This window comes from Oculina patagonica, chromosome 8, assembly GCF_052425735.1.
Source record: "Oculina patagonica isolate OP01 chromosome 8, crgOcupat, whole genome shotgun sequence".
Taxonomy (NCBI): domain Eukaryota; kingdom Metazoa; phylum Cnidaria; class Anthozoa; order Scleractinia; family Oculinidae; genus Oculina; species Oculina patagonica.
The window spans coordinates 9,884,327-9,910,020 of NC_135765.1; the positions used below are offsets into that span (position 1 = coordinate 9,884,327).

Consider the following 25,694-nt stretch of genomic DNA (forward strand, 5'->3'; position numbering starts at 1 on the left):
AGGGAAGGATTGTTTCAATCAATCTAACCCTTGAAAAAGTCAATTTCTCGCTGTGCAACGTCTATGCTCCGAACAATTCACAACAACAACAAGTATTTTTGCATAACCTAAATGAATATTTAATGTATAACACGGATGTAGAGAATCTCATTATAGGTGGGGACTGGAATGTCACACTACAATCACTAGACAAAAGAGGCGGCATCCCATGGAAAGCATCTACCTATAGGGACAGCCTAATTTCAATGATGGAAGAATAAGAACTAATCGATGTCTTTAGGAAACAAACCGTGTTTTTCCTATGAATCAAAAGCGTTGAAAGTAAGTTCAAGGATAGATTCTTTCCTTGTCGCACGACCCTTGACCAATTGGGTTTTGAACATTGAAACCAAGGTTTCTAATGCGCCGGATCACAAAGCAATAAAACTCACTTTAAAACCTCTAGGAGTGAAGCGAGGACCAGGACTATGGAAGTTTAATAATTCGCTTGTTGAAGATGAAGAATACGTAAAACTGATAAAAGAAAATTATCCTATTATAGGTGAAAACTACCGAGAACTGGAAGATAAAAGATTATGCTGGGAGCTCATTAAAATGGAAATAAGAGGCCTTACCATTGCTTACTCGAAGAACAAGGCTAAAAAGCAACGCAAAAGCGAATCAGACCTAATCTCGTTCCCAGATCTCGTGGGCGAAGCCGAAGGCGAGATCTGGTCAAATCCGATTTGCACCACGTGATTGCCTGTCAGGAATGTGGCAGGCGAGTCAGTTGCGCATGCCCTAGACAATTCTAAGAAAATGGCAATCAAATGAATATCCAATCCTCAACCAAATGATTAGCGAATGCTTTACCATTCTCGTCTTTCCTGGAATAATATCTAGCAGAGTATTTTACTAAAGAATTAAGCAGAAGGCAATCATGAAAGCTTTAGGTCGGGTAAAAATATTTATTTGATTTAAAAGAATTGTTCATTTGGCGGTTACATGCAATGACTGAGAGACATGTCTAGATTTTATGCAAATTTGATCCGGTCACGTAATCAAACGTAAATATTCTTACGGCGGATTCTCTGTTTTTAAACATCGTTATTCGTCAGAAATAGCTTTATAATGCTACAAACAACTAAAACTAAATCTTCTTGTCTTTTGAGGCCGATTGTAAACAACGAAACGTCTCAAAAATGAATATATTATGATTGCGTGCATGATTTATAATTTGCATAAAAAACAGACATTGAATTCCCTTGGGGCCGCATCGCACGTTCAAATTCTAGCGCTATGACAGCCATTCTTTGAAACAGCCAATCAAAAAAAATTGAATTTTTTTACTTGGCCAGATCTCGCCTTCCGGCTTGTCTACCTGCGAGATGTGGGAACGAGATTAAATCAGACCTTCAAATCCGTCTAGAAGAGCTAGACAAACAGATTTCTGATAGCACCGACTCAGCGCTTACTAACGATGCACTAACCGAAAAGGAAATCTCAAAACAAAAACTTCAACTCGTCTACGAGAGGAAAAGCGAACGCTTTAATACTGCGTTCAAAAGCAAGATGGAACGAAAAAGGTGAAAAACCAACCAAGTATTTCTTCAATTTGGAAAAGAGAAATTACATCAGAAAAAAGATATCAGAATTAGAACTTTCGGACGGGAAACCTTCATGTAAGGAAGATGAAACATTGAAGGAAATCGAACGTTTTTATGAAAAACTGTACACATCCAAAGGGAATATTGATGGCAATCGGTTCGAACATTTTGTTCGAAACTTAAAATTACCTAAGCTGCGAGATTTAGACAAAGAGGAGCTAGATGGTGAAATTACCATGGATGAATGCAAAGAAGTTCTGAAGTCGTTTTCTTGAATTATTGGGCGAAGACTTAATCAATTGCTACAATGCAGCATATAAAACGGGTGAAATGTCAATCTCCCAGGGTAGAGGTACCATCACTCTTATACCAAAAGAAGACTCAAATTTACTTTTTATTTATTTCAAAATGTTCTGCAGGGGAGTCAGAACGCACTTTCTTAGGTCAAGACGCGACCAATAGTAGCTTTTAATATTATTTTAGCTATAGGAATTTTTGTCTTTTTTATATTAATTGTAAGTTTTTTAGCTTTAGGAATTTTTTATTTGTCTTTTATATCAAATTGTACTTTTTTTTATGTTAGCAACAGGAATTTTTGTCTTTTATATTAATTGTAATTTTTTAGCTATAGGAATTTTTATTTTGTCTTCTATATCAAATTGTAATTTTTCTATATTTAGTTAGTATATTAACAGGTGAAGAGCCATGTAGTATGGATATACTGTTAATAAACCATTATTATTATTATTATTATTATTATTATTATTATTATTATTATTATTATTATTATTATTATTACTTAATCTCGCAAATTGGAGGCCGATCACTCTATTAAATTTGGACTATAAAATCGCGTCAAAAGCCATAGCTAAAAGAATAGAAAATGTAATGACACTTCTCGTCAATCCAGATTAAACAGGATTTTTAAAAGGAAGATACATCGGTCAAAATGTTAGACTGCTTAACGACATCTTAGAGCAAACAGAAACCCAGAACATCCCTGGGATACTCCTCCAATTAGATTTCCGTAAGGCATTCGACACCATTGAATGGGAATTCATCCAGAAGACGCTAGCTCTTTTCAACTTCGGTGAGAGTATTCAACGATGGATCTCTAATTTTTACACTTATTATCCGGAGAGCTCTGTTTTAAACAATGGATTTTGCACCAATTCCTTTAAACTGTCAAGAGGAGGGAGGCAAGGCTATCCCCTGTCTCCTTATTAATTTATTTTTTCGGTGGAATTATTAGCATGCAAAATAAGACAAGACAAAGAAATAGAGGGGATTCGAATCTTCGAAAAAGAAATCAAAATAAGCCAGTTCGCCGACAACACCTCACTATTATGCAGTTCCTGCAAATCGGTTCAAAGAGCGATTGAAGTGCTAAATGACTTTGGTGACGTTTCCGGTCTGAGACTGAACCCAACTAAAACTAAAGCTTTGTGGCTGGGGCCATGGAGAGACATCGACGATGACCTTTTTGAATTCCAGTGGCCAAAAGATCCAATTAGAGCGTTAGGAATATTTATATCTTACCATCAAAAACAAAACGAGAGAAAGAATTTTAAAGCGAAAATCGACAAGTTAAGTACTATTCTCGATTTTTGGCAGTCCAGGAGTTTTACTTTATTCGGCAGAAGTCTTATATCCAAAAGTCTCGGAATTTCACAACTGGTTCACTCCATTTCGATTCTTGACACACCCCCTGAATGTATCAAAGATATTAGCTCTCTTATCTTTAGGTGTATTTGGAAAAAAAAAGGAAGACAAAATAAAACGTAAAGTAATGGCCCTCGACTATAAGAATGGAGGTCTGCGTGCACCCAGTATTGAGGTTATGTTCAAATCACTTAAACTAGCATGGATCTAAAGACTGTTAAAAAATGAGCAATCATGCGACGAATCCTGGAAGGAGATCCCTAACTACTTCTTGAACAAATATGGCGGTCTTACTTTTTTGTTAAGATGCAACTACAATGAAAAATTTCTGAAAGGTACCACGTTACCTCTATATTATAGGTTTATTCTGCAGTATTTTTTGGAACTTAAAGCAGTCCACAAATTTATGAACGGGCAAGAACTAGTATTATTCAACAACAAAGACATTTTAATTGAAAACCAAACCATATTTTACAAAGACTGGTTCCAAAAAGGAATTTTTCTCATACAAGATCTTTTAAAAGAAAATGGCAATTTTTTTACTTATCCGGAATTTGTCCGAAAATACGAGCTTAAATGCAATTTTCTAACTTATATTCAAGTTGTCTCAGCAATCCCAAAACATTAAGTCAAAAAGGCAAGGGAAAAACCTCTAGACAAGAGCACCTTTCTAGCCGCAGATGCTTTCCAACTCTCGCCCAATACTGTAATAGACCTACTCAAAACAAAGACTACTACTGGCTCCTAATTAACAAAGACAATCAAGAGATAAAAGCTGAAGTGAAATGGTCTCGAGACTTACATTCGGAAGAATTTAGACTAGATGATCTTTTCAGCCGTGTTAAAAATGTTTGCAAAAGAAAACAAAATGAGAGAATTTTATTTCAAACTTATTCATAGAGTAGTGGTGACCAAAAAAGAGCTTTTTTTCTTCGGTATAGAAGACGACATGTTTTGTTTATTTTGTCAAGAACCTGACTCAATAAGTCACACTTTCTTAAATTGCCGCTGGTCAATTCAGTTCTATTCTGTGGTTATCAAATGGTTTAACAAAGAAAATGACACCACCTTCTCGCCAAGCCCCGTAGAAATACTGTTCGGGAAAAAATCAAGCAATTGCTCTCAAGGCTCGTTTAAATTGTTAAGGAAATTTAACTATACACTCCTGTTTGCTAAATACTATCTATATACACAAAAACTACTCAAAAAAGAAATAAACACGAAAGAGTATATTAGGAAACTCACTTTTAAATATCAAATTGAAAAGCTATTTTGAGCAGTTATTAACGCTGTTCTCCAGCCCTCCCCACTCCTCTTACTGTTAGTCATAAGAATAATACTGTGTGGTAAATACACCCTTTTTGTCTTTCTTTAATTTTTATATATGTATTCTTATTTTAGTGACGTAGGTGATACTTTAAGCTACCTCTTAGAACGTAGTAATTTTGCATTAGAATTTTAAAAACATTGTCAATAAATCAATGGTTGTAAAAAAAAGGGATAAATAAATAAATAAATACTGTAAATACTAGTGTTAACCGCTGCTGTTAATGTAATTCCGCTCCAAGTATATAATTTTATTTTATGTAATTATGCATCGACGCCAGATACCGCTAGTAATGTATTAAGTAATTCTACTGTAAATAATGTCACTGTATTGTATTCTAACAACCATGTTGTCTTGTAATTTAAGAATTATTGTTACCGTATCTCTAGGTTTTTATTTTTTTTTCTTCTCTATGTATGTACTGAAATGAATAAAAAAAAATAATAAAATAATAATAATAATAAAAAATATATTCACTATATCAAAAGGTAATTAATAGGTTCTCTCTCAAGTTGGATGAAATGTTATTTTAGATTACTCGTCCAGTAACGACAAAAAATTTTTAACCTTTAAAAAATGATTAGTTATTTCAACGAATGGCAGATTTTTTTAACATGCACCTTCTTTTGATGTTATCAGCTGTGAATTGAAACGTATCGGTTGATATCTCATCACCCCCGATTTCCGGCTTTTGCTTGTAAAAAAAATTAAGCCAGTAATAATCATTGCTTTTACACTTCACCTCAACTGAGAATAGAGGTTAATGGGTGTTATATAAGATGAACCAGTCACTAGACTTACCCGCAGGACATTCCAAACACTGCAGCTCATCAGGATCGCTGACAGAGGCATTGACAAACGTTCCCGTGGGACATGGAGCAACTTCATATTTACTATTGCTGCTACTTGCAAATCCAGCTCGGTGAAAGGCCTCAAGTAACACCCACGCCAGCCAATCGGGAATGGTTATGTACTCTGAGCTACCTAGACCACTAAAATGTGAATTGGAAAAACAAAGCTTTAGCAAGGACTATAAATTAAAAGTCCTGTAACAAAAACATAAAATCTGTGAGGCGGCTAGGGTTTTTATACAATAATCAACTGAGGGAACTCTTGTGCGCTTATTGGTCGAGAGTTTTGGTTGATGGGAGTATCGACCATTAAAATAACGTACCCAGTATTGCAACGTAAGGCAAGTTTAGGAAAACTTGTCGCCACTTTTGCAACAACAAAATCCGACAAGATGTGAAATTTCAGCTGTACATTTGTGACATTTGGGGTGAAATTTCCCATACTTTCGACGGCTTCAAGTGAAAAAAAAAACGTGATCGTACGGGCTGTCAGACGCGCCCAGGTCTTCGGACTGATTTTCCATCTTATTCGCCAGTAAATTTTCAAGGTTATTGTATGAAAAAATTGACCACATGATTTCATGGTCTGCGCTGTTATTTCATCTCTCTGGTGATCTGCGCGAGCCTTCCAGTGCTAAACATTGTTCTTATATTCCAGAATCCTAGTCTTGTCTTTGTCTTGGTGCTCAAGGCTCCCAGTCTCGCAGCGACAGCTTCCTGTTGGCTTTCACTGCCGCTGGTCATTCTAGCCCGTGAAGGCCCTGAGTTCCCTTGGTGACCAAACGTTTGAAGATTTCTTGTTGGTGTTTCCGTGACAAGATCTTTTTTACAGGGTGAGGTTGTCAACCTCACGCCTAACCCCCAACCTGGAGGGCCAGGAGGCTGGTTTTAGTCAGGATCCTCTCCTAATGGCCTGTCCGGCAAGGTTGAACCTGCCAGGAGTATAACTCCCACCGGCATAGCCCAAAAGGATCATTAAGCATCGCAAGCCATCCCACCACGTCAAGGTAGCAGCCTCAAAAGGGATGGCTGCGCTGTTATAGACCATAGAAATGACGCCATAAAATGTCCACAATTTTGCAATGAAACCACTCCTTACGGCTCGTGGATTCACTTGAGTTTTAAACATTTTATGACGTCATGTCTATCGTTCATAAGAGTGTAGACCATGAAAAAATGTTGTCGATTTCTTATTTTACAATAACTGAGCGAATTCTGTCGCGCTGATTGGCTAATTTTTATTGTCAATAAGAGTACAGACGGATGAAATTTGAAAAGCTCACGTAATCAGCAAAAGTTTGTCAAACTTTTCAGCACTGATTCAGTGTTGCATTCTTGCCAAGGCGAGAATCACACCACAAATCTAGTAGTCTTCAATGTGGAAATCATCTAAAATTTATGGCCGGGTTAAAACTGAAGAAACCAATGCAACCTTAGAGCGAAAACAGATGAGGATGTTTAACCGCAGATATTCAAGTCTGAAGTGTCAATGCCCCCTAAACCGTATTGTAAATTATCCCATGAGCGAGAAATTTGTGCTTTCGATGAAATTAAGAAGCTGAACAGCGTTTTAGCGGATAACTTTGTGGACAGTTTTCATTCTTACTAAACGTTTCTAAACAGTGACCCAGGCCAAGGCTAAAACTCGAAACCTCTCAATCATGAGTCCAGTGGACTAACCACTGCATCTCTCATCCCATAGGAAATAAAGAATAAAAGAAAGGAATACTCTGAAAATCAAATGTATTATAAACGTATACAAAAAGTTACGGCAAGTTACATACAGCTGTACAATACAACGTTCTTCCTGATTAGGGCCCACAATTCTCACGGTGCCGATTTGTCCATCTTCCATGCTTCTACAGGACACAAAAAATATTATGTCAAAACTCGTTGAAACAACTGTAATGCCGTTTACTCAGTAATTGTCAAGATTGGCTCGCAATGGCTTCCCTTTGCTATGAGCCCCTACACCAATTGGTTATCATGTCCGTCTTTTTGTTGTCCATTCATAAAATGTCTTTTTTCTCGAATACAGAGAAAAGGGTTTTGTTTGTAGACTATTATATTCAACGCAAAAGATCGCGAGAAAAAAAAGACAGAATTACTTTGGTTTTGAACTTTCTTGCTTCATTTTCTGAATTTTTACTTTTTCTATTTTTAAGTGCAGAGGATAAACAGAAGAGCGTCATACTTACATGTTTGCTGTCAGATTAGAAAAGTCCTCAGTGAAAGATCGAAGACTCACTGTTTTTAAGTCCGTCCGTATTATATATCTAATGAACGTAAAATCACTAAGTAAGCAACCATACATTTCGAAAAGCTTACTGTCAACGACAACAGTAACACGTTAGAAATTGAATTCTGAAGTATTGTGGTGATCATAGATTTCCCTTGGTCTATCAGGTGTAAACATTTGTCTGCAAATCGCTGACCAGCGCATAAAGTGAAACATTTTGAACTTGACAGCGATGGAAATGAGCTGTTGGTAAACGTCGGGCTTTGCGAAATTATTTTCCCAATGAGTCTAGGTTTTCTCCTACTTTTGAGAACTTGATACTTCTAATTTTGTACTGTAGTGAAACTCATGGGATCAACTATGAAAGGCGAATATTTGTATTGAAGCCGAAGACAAATGAAACTCTAAATCATCGCCAGTGGGCATGTATGGTAAGTTTCAATTTTTATTAACGCCACGGACGGATAAAAACAAGTTCACGGTCTTTCTCGGTCAGTCATAGAATCACGCTAGCTGTTGCCCTGCAGGTTTTTTTAGCAGAGTTGAATTTCGAGCAATATTAAACAAAGTGAGGTTCAAATTAAAACTGCACACGCGAACTTGCACGATCGATTTTTAATCTTCGAAGTTTAACCGAGCGAAGGTCACGCTGTACTACTGTCGAATAGAAACACTCAATGACTGGTTCCGAGAGAAACAGTCATTTTCGGTTCCCGGAGCCGAGGGAACCGTTGAGATTCAAAGGAAACAAATTTAACCTGGTTTCCCGAGGGACCAGTCATTAAGTGATTTGTTGTACAGTCACAGCGAAGACTTAAGAAGAACGGCGGTCGTCAGTCACCATTTGCGGGCAGCAGTGCACTGTTACCGCTGACGTCAAAGATTTTGCATTGCGACCGTTCAGAAACTTAAAGCGGTAAACAGTTTTATAGTTAGGTGTCATGTGACCTGAGGTAGCCACGAGAGCGCGCTCTGTTGGGGAATAGATTACAGCTATATAACAATAATTTCATTCACCCGTTGAATTCAGGCGCAGTTGAAGTCTTTTTCCAAGATGGCAGACAAGTACCACTCTTCGCTTGCTTGCTTGCAAGTGCAAATGCAAGCCTAAGCCAAAAGCAAAAAATGGACAATTCTCTATTCCTTGCGCTTGCATTTCCGCTTGTGTTATCCTAGTTCGCACTTGTTTTTTCCTTGCATTTGCAGCGCTCGTGTAAACCAGCCCTGAAGGTGGCTTGGTAATGGTTTAAAGATATCAACCGTTGTAGGTCACCCTTAAGATGTCTAAACATCTCGAAAAAAGTACGGCCATAACTTATTACAAGCAGGTTAACTTGTTGCGAACAGTTAGGAGCTATACTTACATAGAAAGCTTGCCATTTGGAATCGTGAAGGCTCCAGACGAAATTGACTTGATAGGATTATCTGAAAGCATTCTACGAAAAAAATAACAATATATGTAAGTAAAAGTACTTATTCGTTATATATAGGAATTATATGTTTCGATTTTTCGTATTAAAGTGCTCGATACATTTAAGCAGAGCGTAATATATAAACATTGAAAATAGAAAAAAAAATACACTTTTATCCCTACAAGCCTGTTTCGTGATTGCTCACTCTTCAGGGGATTTTAATGACAAGAATATTCTCAACCGTCGTTTATATACTATAAAATTTACATAATTAATGAAGCAGAAAATAACCGTCGATTATATACTAAAAATTTACATAATATATGATGCAGACAATTTGAATGTACTAGTAACCGTCGATTATATACTTTAAAATTTACATAAATACATCTTTGTTAGCAGTAGTGTCTACTCGGTCATCGATACCCAGCTTAGAAGCGATTCTTTTGTTTTCTGAGTGGATTTCTTGTGTGGTATCAGGATGCGCCTTTTTGTAGGACTTCGTTATGTTTTGTCGTTATACTTTGACGGTTTCAGTTTGTAAAAGTTCGTTGTTTTGTCAGCGGCGATGAAAAGCTTGGATTCGCTTTTAACGCTTTTAGTGTCATCTTTGAGCTTGTTAAGAAACGGGCTGTTAACTGGTTTGAACTTCGTCGTCGTCGATTGCACCATCTTCAGCATATCGTCTTTAATAATATTTCAAAAGGATCGTAGCTGCGGATATCATTGTTTAAAAAAATCGCAATTTCCCCTTTTCACTTTTGTATTCAAGCTTTCCTAAATACTGTTTACTCGAAGACTTGGCTCGTTATATTATGCCACCTCACCCACCCCCATGTTTTTTCGAAATTTCGACAAGAAGACTTACATTATAATGCTTAGACTCTCAGTAGCTGTTCATTCTACCCTTGCAAGAATTGTAATATGTCAACCATGTGTCTATTATTTTTGACGTTACCACGGCAACGTAATGATTACAGGCCGGTCTGGCTAACAATCGCCAATTTTGACGTTTTTCTTTATTTTTCCTGTTTTTGTACGATTTACATAGTTTTATATTCCATAAGCATTTTGGCTTGATTTTGTATCAATTTCCGTTATTTTCTGACTTTCTAAGAAATTGGTAAAATCCAAAATGGCGGCTCTAGTGACGTAATGTGACGTCATATGTCGTCAAAGCCAAGCTAAGGGCTTTTTACTCGGTGAAAAGTTATTTCGCTACGCGTTAATAGAACGAAACCTTAGGGGGTTTTATCCACCCCTCCCCCTTCGTCCCTCTTCTACCACGCTGCGGTATGAAATTGTACTTCCGAGGGTTTAAATCAAAGATATTTGTAGTAACGAGGTAAATGGTGTCGAACTTTCATACTTACAAACATTCAAGGTCTTTGAGGTTGCTAAACGCCTTACTTGGTAAATGGCTGATCAAGTTACTTTGTAAAAATCTAGTAAGAAAAACCAAAACAGAATTAATTAGAAGAGATATGTCAAGACACAAAAAGTCACACTGATCTCAGGGGTTGTAATGACATTCATTGGTTGAATCAGATCAAGTCAGTAGAATGGACCCCGCGCAAGGGCAGACACTAATTCAAAAAAACAAATACACAACTTCCTGTGACTTGTAATTCATTCTTTGTAATGTTCTTGGAAGTTTTGTTGCTGTAAAGTAGTAGTAGTAGTAGTAGTAGTAGTAGTAGTAGTAGTAGTAGTAGTAGTAGTAGTAGTAGTAGTAGTAGTAGTAGTAGTAGTAGTAGTAGTAGTAGTAGTAGTAGTAGTAGTAGTAGTAGTAGTAGTAGTAGTAGTAGTAGTAGTAGTAGTAGTAGTAGTAGTAGTAAAGTAATAGTAATAAATTGCTTTATTTGCATGACCGTTACCGTTTACAGTGTTGCAAAAGCATATCTGAACTAAAAGTAACAAAACGATACTATTATATCATACTAAAACTTGATTAAGTTACATCGCTTTCACCTGATAATAACAATGCATCACGTAAATTCATACATGAAGAAATAAACTTCATAACTAGCTTATTAACATGATAATCATTAGTAGTAGTAGTAGTAGTAGTAGTAGTAGTAGTAGTAGTAGTAGTAGTAGTAGTAGTAGTAGTAGTAGTAGTAGTAGTAGTAGTAGTAGTAGTAGTAGTAGTAGTAGTAGCATAAGCTTAACAATTGACTGACAATTTTATCCTCGAGTGAATGGGTACTTACAGATATCCAAGTTCCTCCTGATTCGAAAAATGCCCTTCTTCGATGCTGTAGATTCTATTGTCTGCCACATTTCTTAGGGATAAAAATGTGACGTTCCGGGCATCAAAAGAACAAACTAATCAACTCTATTCTTACAAACTATAATTATTTATATTTCCAATTCCTTGTCCTTCCTCCGACTATCAGGAGATTTCGAAAAGCCTAGAAAGACGTCAAACCTAGTTTAATTTACGTACTAAAAGTTCAACTTCATTCAGAATTGTTATGTGTACGTTTTGTATTTGCTGTAAGTTTATCAAATCTGCCACTAATTTCGACCAAAAAAAAACAAAAGTGAAGTGTTCTGTCTTCAGATTGTTTCTAAAAATATATTATTTACCCCCAAGAATTTCTAGAGTCCGGCTTGTTTTGCTTAATAACTTTCAATCACTTACGCGCGGTTCAGGGCAAAATAGCGGCAGGCACCACTCCAGAGAGAAGCAATAAATTTAAATTACTCTTTCATTGTCTGTTGCCTTTTTTGGTACTGGTTTACTTCCATTCAAGCAAATATAACGTTTCTGATAAAATTTTGCCGTATCAAAGATCATTTAAACAACAAAACAAGGGAATGGAGGCGAAGTCGTTCAGCGAAATTCGACAATCAATAGTTTTTAGCTACAACCCCTGACAAAAGTCTTGGGAAGTTTTGCCCTTTTGTTCTCCCCTTCCCTCCCCTATTCAATGTTGAGCGCGAAAAGTGACCTTACATACACAAAATTGTAAAGTGAGGGACCCACATTGATAGGGGGAACGGGGGGGAAGCTACAGCTTTACAGAAATGGGGATTGCTAATTTTAACTGAATTTGAAACTCTCTGTAGGTTCTGTTTAAACAATAGTGTGTTTCTGGGCCGTAATCAAGACATTTGCCTAAAACACCAACTACAGATGATCCTCTTTGTTGCCAAAAAAATATATAAGTAGCCCTTGACAGTCTTTTATCCAGAGATTCGGCAGAGTAGAATCTTTTGCTATTTGAAACTTCTTACTTAATCTAAAACAAATGGCGGCCCAAGGTTGGCAACGTTATAATTGGAAGCAGTAATTGTAAATTTTGGGGTAGTGCCCAAAAGAAAAGAAACAGGAAAAGCGCTAAACTACCTACAAGATAGGAGAATCACTGTTCATTAAAAAAAAAAAAGATTTAGGGGATCGTAAATAACCTGCGACTTGCAAGGGTAAGTATCCATTGATAAAACATTTACTGTGACAATTTATGATTTGCTCTTCGATGTAGTTCTGAAGACACTTTTTTCTGAAATTGTTTAATTTATATACTGAACAGATGCATGTACTTACAAAAACCATAGCTCTGGTATCCTTTGGAATATTCCTTCAGGTAGCGCTTCTATTTTATTGTGGCTAAGGACCCTGTAAAAAATGAAACGAGAATTAACGTTCATGAAAAATTCTGAGGTGATGGTCAAGAAAAATGCGTTTCATATTTATTAGAACCACAAACAATGTTAAGCAAAATACACATTATTGTAGCCATTGCAAGCTTTGAAATTTATCTTCAGGCAGCACTTTTATTTTATTGTGGCTAACATCCCTGTAAAAACCAAAGTAAAGTGATTATTAAGAAAACAAGATGAGTTTCATAGACTATCACAATTACTAGAATGTGAAAGAAATGTGGCATAATGTCTTCATGTTCTTCATGAACAGCGATGGATTCATCTTGCAAAGAAGCCAAGAAAATAGTCCGATCCAATGACATTCTCTTAACGAATTAAAATGCTAAGAAAAACTGGTAGCAAACTTACAAAGATCTTATCCACACTTTGGAGAATAATCTGGAGGTGAGATAGCTAAGTTGATTCCATTGCAGCTTTCTTAAAAAAAGAAAAGCAACGGTACGTGTATGTTAATGCCTGGCCAAACGATGACGCAAGTAGACGCAAGCTTTTAACTTACCCTCACTTGCGTCTCCGTTTGGCCAGGACTTGCGTGCACTTGCGTTGAATTGTAATAAATTGCGTTTACTTTGGTCGAGACTAAATTTTTCATCGTTTTGCTACCCAACGCAAGTCAACACAAGGCTTGCTGTTTACTTCAAGTACAACTTGCGTGCCCTTTCGAGTAAACTTGCACGTCCTTTTGGCCAGCCAACGCATGTCTGTAAGCAAGTTCAACTTGCGGCTACTTGCGTCCACTTGCCCTGAAGTAGTAGTAGTAGTAGTAGTAGCAGTAGTAGCAGTAGCAGTAGCAGTAGCAGTAGCAGTAGCAGTAGCAGTAGCAGTAGCAGTAGCAGTAGCAGTAGCAGTAGCAGTAGCAGTAGCAGTAGCAGTAGCAGTAGCAGTAGCAGTAGCAGTAGCAGTAGCAGTAGTAGTAGTAGTAGTAGTAGTAGTAGTAGTAGTAGTAGTAGTAGTAGTAGTAGTAGTAGTAGTAGTAGTAGTAGTAGTAGTAGTAGTAGTAGTAGTAGTAGTAGTAGTAGTAGTAGTAGTAGTAGTAGTCGTAGTAGTAGTAGTCGTAGTAGTAGTAGTAGTAGTAGTAGTAGTAGTAGTAGTAGTAGTAGTAGTAGTAGTAGTAGTAGTAGTAGTAGTAGTAGTAGTAGTAGTAGTAGTAGTAGTAGTAGTAGTAGTAGTAGTAGTAGTAGTAGTAGTAGTAGTAGTAGTAGTAGTAGTCGTAGTAGTCGTAGTAGTCGTAGTAGTAGTAGTAGTAGTAGTAGTGGTAGTAGTAGTAGTAGTGGTAGTAGTGATCGTGGTCGTGGTAGTGGTAGTGGTAGTGGTAGTGGTAGTGGTAGTGGTAGTGGTAGTGGTAGTGGTAGTGGTAGTGGTAGTGGTAGTGGTAGTGGTAGTGGTAGTGGTAGTGGTAGTGGTGGTGGTGGTGGTGGTGGCATAAATTAGCTCTCAAAGAAAGAAAATCTTGTTTATAAATAAATTGAGAATTAATAAGCTTCCCAATTCTGAATTCTGTCTACCAAGAATCCCATTCGGTCTTATCGTTCATGGTTTATGCTTTTCACAGGGTCAACGTTTCTTCAATTTTGTGTATAATGTCATATTTGGCTTAAGCCACGAACTGCAGACGACCACTTTTTCGCCCACCACAGTCTTTTTATCCATGTGAATAGCAAGACATTTCACGAATGCGAAATGAAACAAAACTGGTTTCAAAACTGATTATATATGTACTTTCTGTGAGGCTGAACCAGGAACTTTTTATCGTTCTTTATTTGTCAGTGTCCCCACGTCAGACAGTTTTGGAATGATTTTGAATCTTGCTGTTATATCTTATCAAGTGAAGTAGCTTACTTTGCAAAATGTTTTATTTGGAATAACATCAAAAAATTCCCCATTCATTTTAATTTACTAAACTACTTTATTATTATTGAAAAAATGTTTATCTGGGACTGCAGAGGAAACTACACATAACCTAAAATTTAAAGTTATTAGAACAAAATAAATAAAAAAAGATGAATTATTTTAAAGAGAAGTGGCTGATAAGGAATTAGGAATTTTACTTTGATTCGCCTTTTTTGTGTTGTTTTTTCCCTCTGGTGTTGCTTGTTAAATTTTACTGACTTGGAAGACTAATCCTTTGATGTAACTTCGTTACTCGATAATTGTTATTTAACCGTTATTTAATTGTAAATTTAACATTTGTTATTTTTATTCCTAGTAACTTTTGTAATGTAAATTGTTTAGATATCGGTAAAAAAAGGACGTTTGATAGAGTATACTTTTTTTAATGTTTGCAACTGCTTAATCTCAAGAAAATAGCAAAGGTTGATAACATTGCAATACCAATAACTGTAAATTTAGATTTTGTGGCGTTTTAAATTAATTTATTTGTTATGAGCCACTTTTAAATGTACTCTTAATCATAGCTAGAACCATTCTGTAATTCAATAAAATTCTGACAGACAAACAGACAAACATAAGGCGAACAGACTATTTTTCAGATCATGACAGACATGTACAGACAGAAAGACAGACAGACAGACAGACAGGTGGGGTTTACAAGAACAACGTAAAGGACCAGTGAACGTAGCGTCGCCATAAACGATTAATAAACGCCTCAATTTATTATTATAGTACTTGAAACAAGATTTGGACATTTTAAGTCAAACTTCAGTTTTTATAACAAGCATTGTGAAGAAGAGTTCAAACTGAACAGTCAGTTATTGTCTGTCCCTATTTATAGTCCGGCGGCTTAACTCGAAATTTTAGTTGAATTGTGCACTTTTTGATACAAGCATGAAACTTGGCACAATGAAAGTGGACACCAACAGAAGTTTTTTCAGATATAGTGCCAAGCCCGAAAAACACCGGTTTCCATGGAAACCGTAATTTATTAAAATCAATGAAATTTCGTGAAATATTTGTTTGTCCGGGTTAATAAACAAATTCTATTATGTCAGGAAGTGATATCAAGTCGCACGTACAAAATTTAGAATGAAATGCTGTAATTTAGACTGTTCAAAGCCCTATATTTTCCTATTTTTCTTCTGTTTGCGAACGGTTCACCGATCGCGAGAGACCTGGACGCTAGCGCAAAACGAAAGACGCCAGGGAGCAGAGGGCGGGGAACGAAAAATCTTTTCCCATGCAATAATTTCCTAGTAAATTATTGGTATCAAACAGATGGTAAAAAATGACTATTGTAAGGCTAATTTAAAGCATTCATATCTGTATTTATGAATAAAAATCTACAATAAAAGGTTTATAAAAGTACAAGAAAAATTACTTTGTAGGGTAGGGGCCTCTCGGCTGAAAATTTCATTGCTGTTTAATAGCTGAAAATAGGAAATTGGCGTTGGCACTATATCAAGAATTGATTAGTATACGAATGCTTGTAATCCCGCAAAGTTTGGTGCTTGTATCAAAAATCGCACAATTCAGGAGCTAAGCCGCCGGACTATTAATGTTCTGCGTAGCATCATGTTTCTAGCTCTTACTCTTGGAGTAATTCTCGCAAAAAATAGAATGAAATAGCAAAATCACTCTTCTTAACGAAATGTAAGATTCATGGAATATAATAACCTGCAACTTGCAACCGAAAGTAAACATGAATAAACCTTTTGCTATGACAATTTATGATTACTCTTTGATGTAGTTCTTAAGAAATTTTTCCTTGAATCTTCAACTTGGAATACTTGCCACATGTATGTACTTACAAATGTTTTATCCATCGTAAGCTTTGGAATATTCCTTCAGGCAGCACTCCTATTTTATTGTGGCTAAAATCCCTGTAGAAACCAAAGTTAAGTGATTATTAAGTGATTGAAAAAATGAGTTTCATATCTATCACAACCAAAAACAAATTACAGTTGCTAACTACGCTCTTGTTTTTGTTGTTCGTTCAATAGCTATATGTATGTCAGCTACATGCGATCGCCTCGGTACATGTATCTGTTGGGCTTGGCTAGCATTTTCGCGTATTATATTTTATTATGAAAGTCTTTATTGCAATGAACAACGCGTGAATTCCCCTAAATCTCCCACCCCCATGGAGTTGTTGGCATCATGAGTGAGTGATAGCCTTGCTCATCATGCTTACAGCAAAGACAACAGTCCAAATATCGTTTATAATTGTTAAATCGTCTTGGAGTTTAATGTAGTGCCCAGGGACACCGCTACTTTATGCAAAATTTGCTACTTCCCGTCGAAAATAATATTTAATCTGACTCGTCCCCAGGGGACACTCACCTTGCGCTCCCTTTCTCGTTACGTATCTCTCCATGCACTGTATGAAGACGACTGGGGACGAGTCAGGTATTTAGTACTGTCAATACCGCATTTGTTGCGTAAAAACTAACGCTTATTTGTGAACGCAAAGTATGTCAGCGGTGTTAAGGCGCCAGTCTTTCTAGAAGTAAACCCAGGGCCCAAATCGTGTTTTGAATGCGTGGACAACTGCGGTTAGTGGGCAGAGGTTGGAATGCTCGACTTTGGGAACTGCGAGGAGAAGTGTCCGCTTACGATAGGGAAAAAAAAAGCACGATGCCCCATTTAAAGAGGTGTATGTCTCGTTAGCGTAGTTGTTTTTGTAGATCGAATGTTGCGACGGACGGTACGAGAAGGTTTGATTTACGAAAAAAAGGAGAAAAAGGCCACAAAGCACGCAGCCCAAAATTTTGAGTTAAGCGATACAGTAAGGTCAAGTTGCTTTAAATATAGCCATTTATTTTTCATTTTTTATTAATTATCAAGTATGGGCTGGATAAGGAAAATTGCATATAGTGCTGAGGAGGGTGGGGTTGGGGCTTTGTCAAGACATTCGCCTTAAACACCAGCTGCAAATGATCCCCTTTTCGCAAAATAATTAATATAAGTAGCCCTGGACAGTCTTTTATACAGAGGATCGGCAGAGTATACTCTTCATAATTTTAACTTCTTACTTAATATAAATAAAAGGCCTCCCAAGGTTGGCAACGTTAATTGTAACTTTTGGAGTAGTGCTAAAAAGAATGAAAACAGGATAAGAGCTAACTACCTACAAGATAGGAGAATCACTCTGCTTTAAGAAAAGGTTTAGGGGATCGTAAATAACCTGCGACTTGCAATGGAAAGTATCCATCGATAAAGCATTTACTGTGACAATTTATGATTTGCTCTTCGATGTAGTTCTGAAGCCATTTTTCCTTTAATCTTCAACTTGAAATACTTGCCACTTGTATGTACTTACAAAGTATCTATCCCTTGTAAGCTTTGGAATATTCCTTCAGGCACCACTTCTATTTTATTGTGGTTAAAATCCCTGTAAAAAATAAAGTTAAGTGATTATTAAGAAAAAAATAAGTTTCGTATCTATCACAACCACCAGAATATTATAGAAATGTAACATAATGTTCATGTTCTTCACCCTATGTAAAGTGATTTTCTAATCTCGTACCCAGATCGTTTCAACCCTCGGGTACTACCGTGGTAAGTAGACATCTGTTAATACAACGATGGCGTTAGCATGCAAAGAAGCCAAGAAAATAGTCCGATCCCATGGCATTCCCTTAAGTAATGTTTAATTAACGAGCGGGAGTGCTTTATCAAGTTTAAAACACGATCGAGGCGCAGCCAAGTGTTTTAGACTCGATAAAGCACGAACTGCGTGTTCATTGAACAGCTTTATAAACCTATGATGTAGGTCTTTTTATTCTTGCACTGATACTCAGATTTTGGTTGTTTTGGCCAAGAAAATTGGACATAAAATTTAGCCGTGTCATTATAAGATATGAAGACACTCATTAAACATTAAAGATTTATTTTTGCCCATGTGTTTTTTTAGAGCCAAATAAACATATCCCGAAGTTTCAAAGTAATCGGGCAATGCATCGTTCGCTCGCCAAATACCATTCGTGCTACAAAATTCAATTTGCCGACGAGAGTTTCAATTCAATTTAGTATCTATTCACTGTGTCAATTTTAACTCCCAGAAAGGTTACTCTCTGAGTGAGAGGGGCAGCTTTGTCCCAGTTCATCTGAAGACCAAGTTAGCCTACGAGTCTGATTAACTCATTGCAAACTATTTCGCTCTCGCTTTCACTGTCGCCTATGATCAGAAAGTCATCATAATACGCTAATATGGTTCGAAAACCTCGTCTTGCTCTGATTCAGGTGATCGCTTTCGTGAAACTTTCAAATATTTAGGGTGATTTTGAGGCGCCGTAATCTGGGCGTGGCTTATTCTTCTTATGACCCTTAAAAGATACCACAGTACTGAAAATATAATTTATATTTGTATATTTCTTTTTTTTTTGGCTAAAAGATGGCATTTTTCCCGAAACACCCTAACCGAGACGACAAGCATCCCTGCCCCTTTCATATGGGAGTGCCCCTGGGCCAAAAGGGAATTTAAAGTCATAAATGTTTTCCCGCTAAATCACCAACCCAGTCTTGTAGCGGTGTAATTAGATGAGTGAATGGGAACGTGTCGATAAGCACTTTTGAGGTCAATTTTGACAAGATAGGCATCAGGCTTGATAAGCGAGACCGCTTTGTCAAGTGTCACGTAAGAGAAATGTTGCGTGGTTGTATATGAGTTTAGGTTGTTATGTTCTAGGCGACTGTAGTCGTGTATGAGCAGAATATTGTCATTGTTTGGTTTAGGAATGGCCCAAGAGCACTGACAATGGAAGGTTTTGTTCTAGTTATTACATAATTTCACATTTGAATTTCTTCGCGAATTTGTTTTTCTTTACCGGTGAGCAGTGCAGAGTGAAAGAAAGTCATATGTCCGGAAGGGGGGGGAGGGGGGGGGGGAAACCTTGGAGTTTTTTGGTGGGGGTGTGCCGCCCGCATCTCCAAATCCAGACCCAATTTCAGACCAAAAAATGCCAGTTTCCACACCCGTTTTCAGACCTGGCCTCAAAAATCCGTACCCGTTTTCAGACCTGATCTTGAAAATATACAAATTTTCACACTGACTTTGTAGAACGTGATTAAGCAAAGCATATGCATAAGTGCTGAACAGAAGTCAACGTAACAAAGATGAATAGGTAAAATTCAGCTGGAATAATATATTTTATCTATGTCTCTTTCTCTCCCACCAGTTACTCGCCTCGGTTGCTGGGATGAAAAATAAATTTATAAGCTTTCATGAACGTTCCTCCGATAACCATACCCAATTTCAGACCAAAATGTTCAAAATCTATACCCGTTTTCAGACCAAAACGGTTCAAAAACCATACCCTTTGGGGTGGCACATACCTATATACCTTATATAGGGGAATACACCCCCCTCCCCGGGGTCAGATGCCAGTGTGTGGATTTGGATGTTCGTGTTGTGGGTGAGTTGGTTACAATTTCAAATGATACACATTGTCCTATGTAACAATTACACCATTGACATCCGGTCGACGAATTAAATTGCCTGCAAACAGGTGTGAGAGCCCAGGGTTGGGAGCATGTTGTTGACGATTCCGCACCACAGGTATTTGCGGAGGCGCCAGACCGGAACTGGGAGGACGGCGTTTGAGAAAGTGAGTGTGAAAATGCTGAAAGTCACTTCCCCACATGAAGCCATATTTTCGCTGCAACTGCAATATTCGTTATCATAAAGAACAGCAGATAAGAGCGTGTGGCTTTCCAAAAATTCCGCCAGCGATGCTGGGTGTGCCTGATAGTTTTCCTGTGGTCAATAAACCCTGCATTATTGGTGCGTTTCCGGTTATCGACATTGATGACATAATATTTGCGGCTATCCACATTGACAACCTAATGCTTTTTACCTTGCGTTGTGTGCTCATTTTCTCTTTCGCTCTCCGTCTCGTAATAAGAAACAGTTTACCTTGTAGCTGCTATCCTTGGAAAAATATTGAAAGGATTCACTCGTCGATTACGTCATTAGCGTGCACCATCGGGATTTTGAGCACGCTTCCGTATACTGAATTTGATTGCTCGGCTCTATTAGCTATATTATAAACCTAGAAATAGCTGACACTAGGTTGCCCCCGAAGTTTCGACGATGTTTATCGGTTTTTCTCTGCTGTTCATCCTTTTCTACAATTCAGACATTTTATTAGAAATTAATTTTCTATTTTGGATGATTATTAATTATGATACGGTAAATTATTTAATTACAAGAACGCAACAGCATCTTGACATCATTTTGTCATGTTTTGCTGTGGTGGGGGATCTCAGCTAGACTCAAGCTAGACTTTAGAAAAAGTCCGTCGTCTTTAATAATTTAACACGGTCGACCTATCGCGACTTGCGTGGCTCGTTTTCGCGACTTCGTCGCTTTGAATGGGCCGCTTTGCGGGCTCGAATCTAACACGCCTGCCGCGAGTTTTAAATAATCACAATGTATCTCGAGATCTCTTTTGAATTTATTTTCTTGATGCCGCATAAGTTTTCTCCATTCAAGTAGTTTGTGCCTGGTAAATCACGGTCAGTTGGACAAAGGCTTTCTTATCGTAAATCACGCTTCATGCATGACAACGATCAACTTTTTAAAAGGAAAGGATACTGAAAGAATTTCTCACCTTTGACAATGAAAACGCTTGACTTTCTAAAAGTCGCTCGCTTCTGGTTTCCGGTTTCGCCTGCCGCGAGTCTTAAACAATTATCTCGAGATCTTTTTTTTTAAGTTACTTGTAAATCTCGTCCGGAGATAGACTGATCAAGGCTTTTCTCCGTTCAAGTAGTTTGCGCTTGGTAAATCGCGGTTTTGGACTAAGGCTCGCTTATCGTAAATCGCAGACAAATTTGAAGATATGGATATGGGTTCGTACGTGTTCCTAGACATATTTCTTCTTCGGCCACTCAGATGTAAAAATGTGGATTTTCTTACTTCTCTGCGAGTTACTTAGTTAATTATCGCGAAGACTTTTCAACAATTGCATTGCTTTCGGCTTTTAGACATTGTGAAAGGAATAGGCCTCAAATAAAACCTCAAATTATCTTTTTCAAAATTCTGCCCAACTGCAATCAACGTTTACAAGCGTCATTTGTTTGCTTGTTGTCATCCGTGCACGTGCTCATGCTTGGGCTGTCATCATTACCCAATCATCGTTTACTTGCGTCATCATTGACCAATCACCGTATGTCGGCATTTTACAACTCCCGATACCTACTTGCGGGCTTTCAGCTTGTCGGCATTTTACAACTCCCGAGACTATTTGCGGGCAAAAATTGATCAAATCGAGATTTTTCCCGGTATATACTATATATATACTTTATATTCGCGCGGATTACAATGATGCCTCCTCGGGTTTTGGCCTCTGGGCCAAAACCCTGCGGGGGCAATAAAATAACCTCAATTTACATTGATTGGCTTTCATGCAAGTTGACTAAAATTTATACCAAGTAAATATCTACTTTAATAAATATCTAGAAAGTTATAGTTTAAAACTGATTGGGACAAACTATCATAAAGAATACGTGAAGAGAGAAAATCGAAATCAGATCATAAAATCGTTCTTCTGAAGGTAGGTCAAAGATCAGCTATCTACAATTGATTAAGCGCATTCCATAATGATGGTCTCTCATCCGGTGACGTTGTGAACAGACCAATAATACCACAGGCAGACAAGTCTCTGTGTTTGAGGCCGCGTGACGTAAGCGTCACGGTATGCGCTATTTGATCCCATACATTCACTGTAATTTGTAACGATTGACCTCCGCTTGAGTCAACTGATCGTTAGAAATGCTCCATAAAATACGGAATTTCGCATCTTTTCATCCCAAACTTTGATCTACTGTAAGCCAGATTAATAAAGTTCACTTACCTTTCATCTTTTGTGTGATCTTTTGTGTTTTTATGGGGTTTTGAGGCCGTTAATTCCTCTATAGTCGTCACCGCCCCCAGCTAAAGTAAGAAAAAATTAGCTGGGGGCGGTGACGACTATAGAGGAATTAACGGCCTCAAAACCCCATAAAAACACAAAAGATCACACAAAAGATGAAAGGTAAGTGAACTCTATTAATCTGGCTTACAGTAGATCAAAGTTTGGGATGAAAAGATGCGAAATTCCGTATTTTATGGAGCATTTCTAATGATCTGTTGACTCAAGCGGAGGTCAATCGTTACAAATTACAGTGAATGTATGGGATCAAATAGCGCATACCGTGACGCTTACGTCACGCGGCCTCAAACACAGAGACTTGTCTGCCTGTGATAATACGTCAATTATCCTGTTCTGATGTTAATTATTTTTAACAAATTCTTCAATTACAACTTTGGTCTCTAAATTGCTATACGTTTTGTGCTACCACATTGCAATTATGCTTATGTTCATATATTAACCTGTCGATGTGCATGTTTCACATGTGAAACCATTATAGTAAGATAGATCGACCCATGCACGTCACACATTTAAGCTGGTTAACATAAACGACCCCTCGATCATGAGTAGCGACCCACAGAAAGTAACGAAAGGAAAACGCTGTTAAATCTGAAGGTAAAATGAATCGTTACTTTCTAAACTTTACAGTAGTTTGCTTCCAGCCCTAATTCTGTAATCTCTGTTTGCGAGACCTTTTGATAAGTTATCCCGTTAATTATGTCACAGTTATCAAGTAGGGGCTGGATAATGAAAGGGCCTTTATAAACATATGGTCCTATTTGCCTCTCGCCACCCACTGCTGATGAACACCTTTTCGCCAAATTAAGGTATCCCTAGACAGTCTTTTATCCATGCAAATACTGAGAGATTTAGCAGCGTAGATATCTCCGATATTTGTGACTCCTAATTTAAAGTAAAGAGAATTGCCAAAGTTGGCAACGTTGTAATCAGAAGCAGTGTAAATTTAGTTTTTGAGGCGATTAAAAAAATACGGTTGCTCTGAAACCACTTTCAGGATTTTTTTAACTTTGGAAAAAGTTGTATTTTAACATTTTGATCACTACTCATTTTTAGCAGTTTTTAACAGGTTAAACTGTTGTTGCCAATGATTGGACATTTGTTTGGTACCATTATTGTAAGAGAAGCTTTTGAAGATTTTCAGTACTGATCCATCAAAGCATAAGAGATGGAAAGTGCTGAAAACCATTGAATAACCTCCTTAAATACTTGCCAGATGCATGTACTTACAAACTATCTAGAATTGATAGGTTTTGTAATATTCCTTCAGGCAGCACTTCTATTTTATTGTGGCTAAGGTGCCTGTAAAAAAACAGAATCACATGTGGAACAATTATAGCATGATAGATCGACCCTTAAGCCACACCATTAAGCTGATTAAAAGAAGATTTCCCTTGAAAGTACCGACTTTTCGGAGATAACGAAAGAAAACTGCTGTCAAAGTAACAAGGGTCATTTCTTTCGAAACTTTACGGCAGTTTGACTATAAAATAACCCTTCCAGCCTTAACTCTGTAATAATGGTTTGCAAACTCTTTTGATGAGTTATCCCACACTGTTAAACAGTAATCAAGAGTAAGATGGATAAGGGAATTATATGTAGCGATGACCATGCAGATGACCAATTTTTCGCCCATAATAGTGTTTTTTTTTTTTCATGTGAATACCAAAATATTTGTTAGAGTAGACTTTTTAGTATTTGTAACTGCTAAATCTAAAGAGAATAGCCAAAGTTTAGAACGTTATAAGACTGACAGATAACCAGACGAACAGGCAGACAGACATACAGACAGACAGACAGACAGACAGACAGACCAACCGACCGACCGACAGACAGACAAAGGACGGGTTGACAAGAACAACATAAAGAACCAGTGAACGTAGCGTCTCAGTCAGGTATTGTCTGTCCGTAATGATTTTTTTCGTCTCAGCATCATGGTACTGTAGCTCTTACACTTGGAGTAACGACCACAAGAAATGGAAACAGGAAAAACGCTAAACTACAAAATGTCAAAATCGATCTTCTTAACGAAATGTAAGATTTATGCAACTGATATAAAAAACTTGCAACTTTCAAGAGAAAGTAAACATTAATAAACCATTTTCTGCGAAAATTTATGATTTGCTCTTCAATGTAGTTCTAAAGACATTTTTCCTGAAATCTTTAAATTTAAATACTATTCGGATGCATGTACTTACAAATACCGCAGACTTGATGAGTTTGGGAATATTCCTTCAGGCAGCACTTCAATTTTATTGTGGCTAAGGTCCCTGTAATAAATGAAACGAGAATTTACGTTCATGAAAAATGCTTAGGTGATGACCAAAAAAAAAGAGAGAGAAAAATGTTAAACAGAATACACATTATGTTTTCATGTTCTTAACGCTGTTTATGCGTTTTTTTTTCTCTCTTTTAAAAGCGACGGCGTAAGCTTGCAACGAGAGGGTTGTATGATACTGTGGACTAGATTTCATTCGAAAAAGAAATTTTGCGTATCGAAGAGGGATAGGCAAGACAGTCAGTACTGACCTGAACTAAACTGAAACTTATTTAAACTCCGGACTCGATAAATTGGCACTCACTGCGTAAATGCTAAGTAATTATCTAGTTGGACAAACTATTATAAAGAAGTACGTAAATAGCAAAAATCGAAATCTTTAAATCGTTCTTTTGAAGGTAGGTCGAAGATCAGCCATGTATAATAAATTAGGCAACCATTTCATAGTTTAGATCCCCCATAAGTGATTTTGTGATCAGGTTTGACCGCGAACATTTATACATACCGTTACCTTTAGTTGATATTATTTGTAGTCGCACTTAATAAAATTCAGACAGACAGACAGACAGACAGACAGGACGGGCTGACAGGGACAACGAAAATAACCAGTGAATTCAGGTATTAACGTTTCCCTGAATATCACAAAAGCCCGTCAGTTTATCATTATTAATATTATAGTACTTAAAACAAGATTTGGACATTTCAAGTCAGTACGTTTTATTGTATTATACTATTTTATCGTGGCTAATGTGCCTGAAAAAAATAAAATGAAAATTTACGTTCATTAAATACACAGCGACTCATTGGGGGTCTTACGGTCTTTATTGAAATGGCCAATGC

At 37.3% G+C, this 25,694-nt stretch overlaps 1 protein-coding gene across 1 annotated transcript in view; it reads right to left on the reverse strand.

Annotated features, from left to right (window-relative positions):
- The window catches only part of LOC144664137 (uncharacterized), a 57,766-nt gene that overhangs the window by 5,981 nt on the left and 26,091 nt on the right, over nucleotides 1–25,694 (reverse strand). Inside the window, exons 5-13 of the mRNA XM_078525258.1 lie at nucleotides 23,807–23,878; nucleotides 17,965–18,036; nucleotides 16,454–16,525; nucleotides 12,631–12,702; nucleotides 10,451–10,522; nucleotides 9,030–9,101; nucleotides 7,625–7,702; nucleotides 7,211–7,285; nucleotides 5,377–5,567 (exon numbers count right to left, since the gene is read on the reverse strand). Coding sequence (XP_078381384.1) covers nucleotides 5,377–5,567; nucleotides 7,211–7,285; nucleotides 7,625–7,702; nucleotides 9,030–9,101; nucleotides 10,451–10,522; nucleotides 12,631–12,702; nucleotides 16,454–16,525; nucleotides 17,965–18,036; nucleotides 23,807–23,878 — 776 coding nt within the window. The remainder of the gene's footprint in view (nucleotides 1–5,376; nucleotides 5,568–7,210; nucleotides 7,286–7,624; nucleotides 7,703–9,029; nucleotides 9,102–10,450; nucleotides 10,523–12,630; nucleotides 12,703–16,453; nucleotides 16,526–17,964; nucleotides 18,037–23,806; nucleotides 23,879–25,694) is intronic.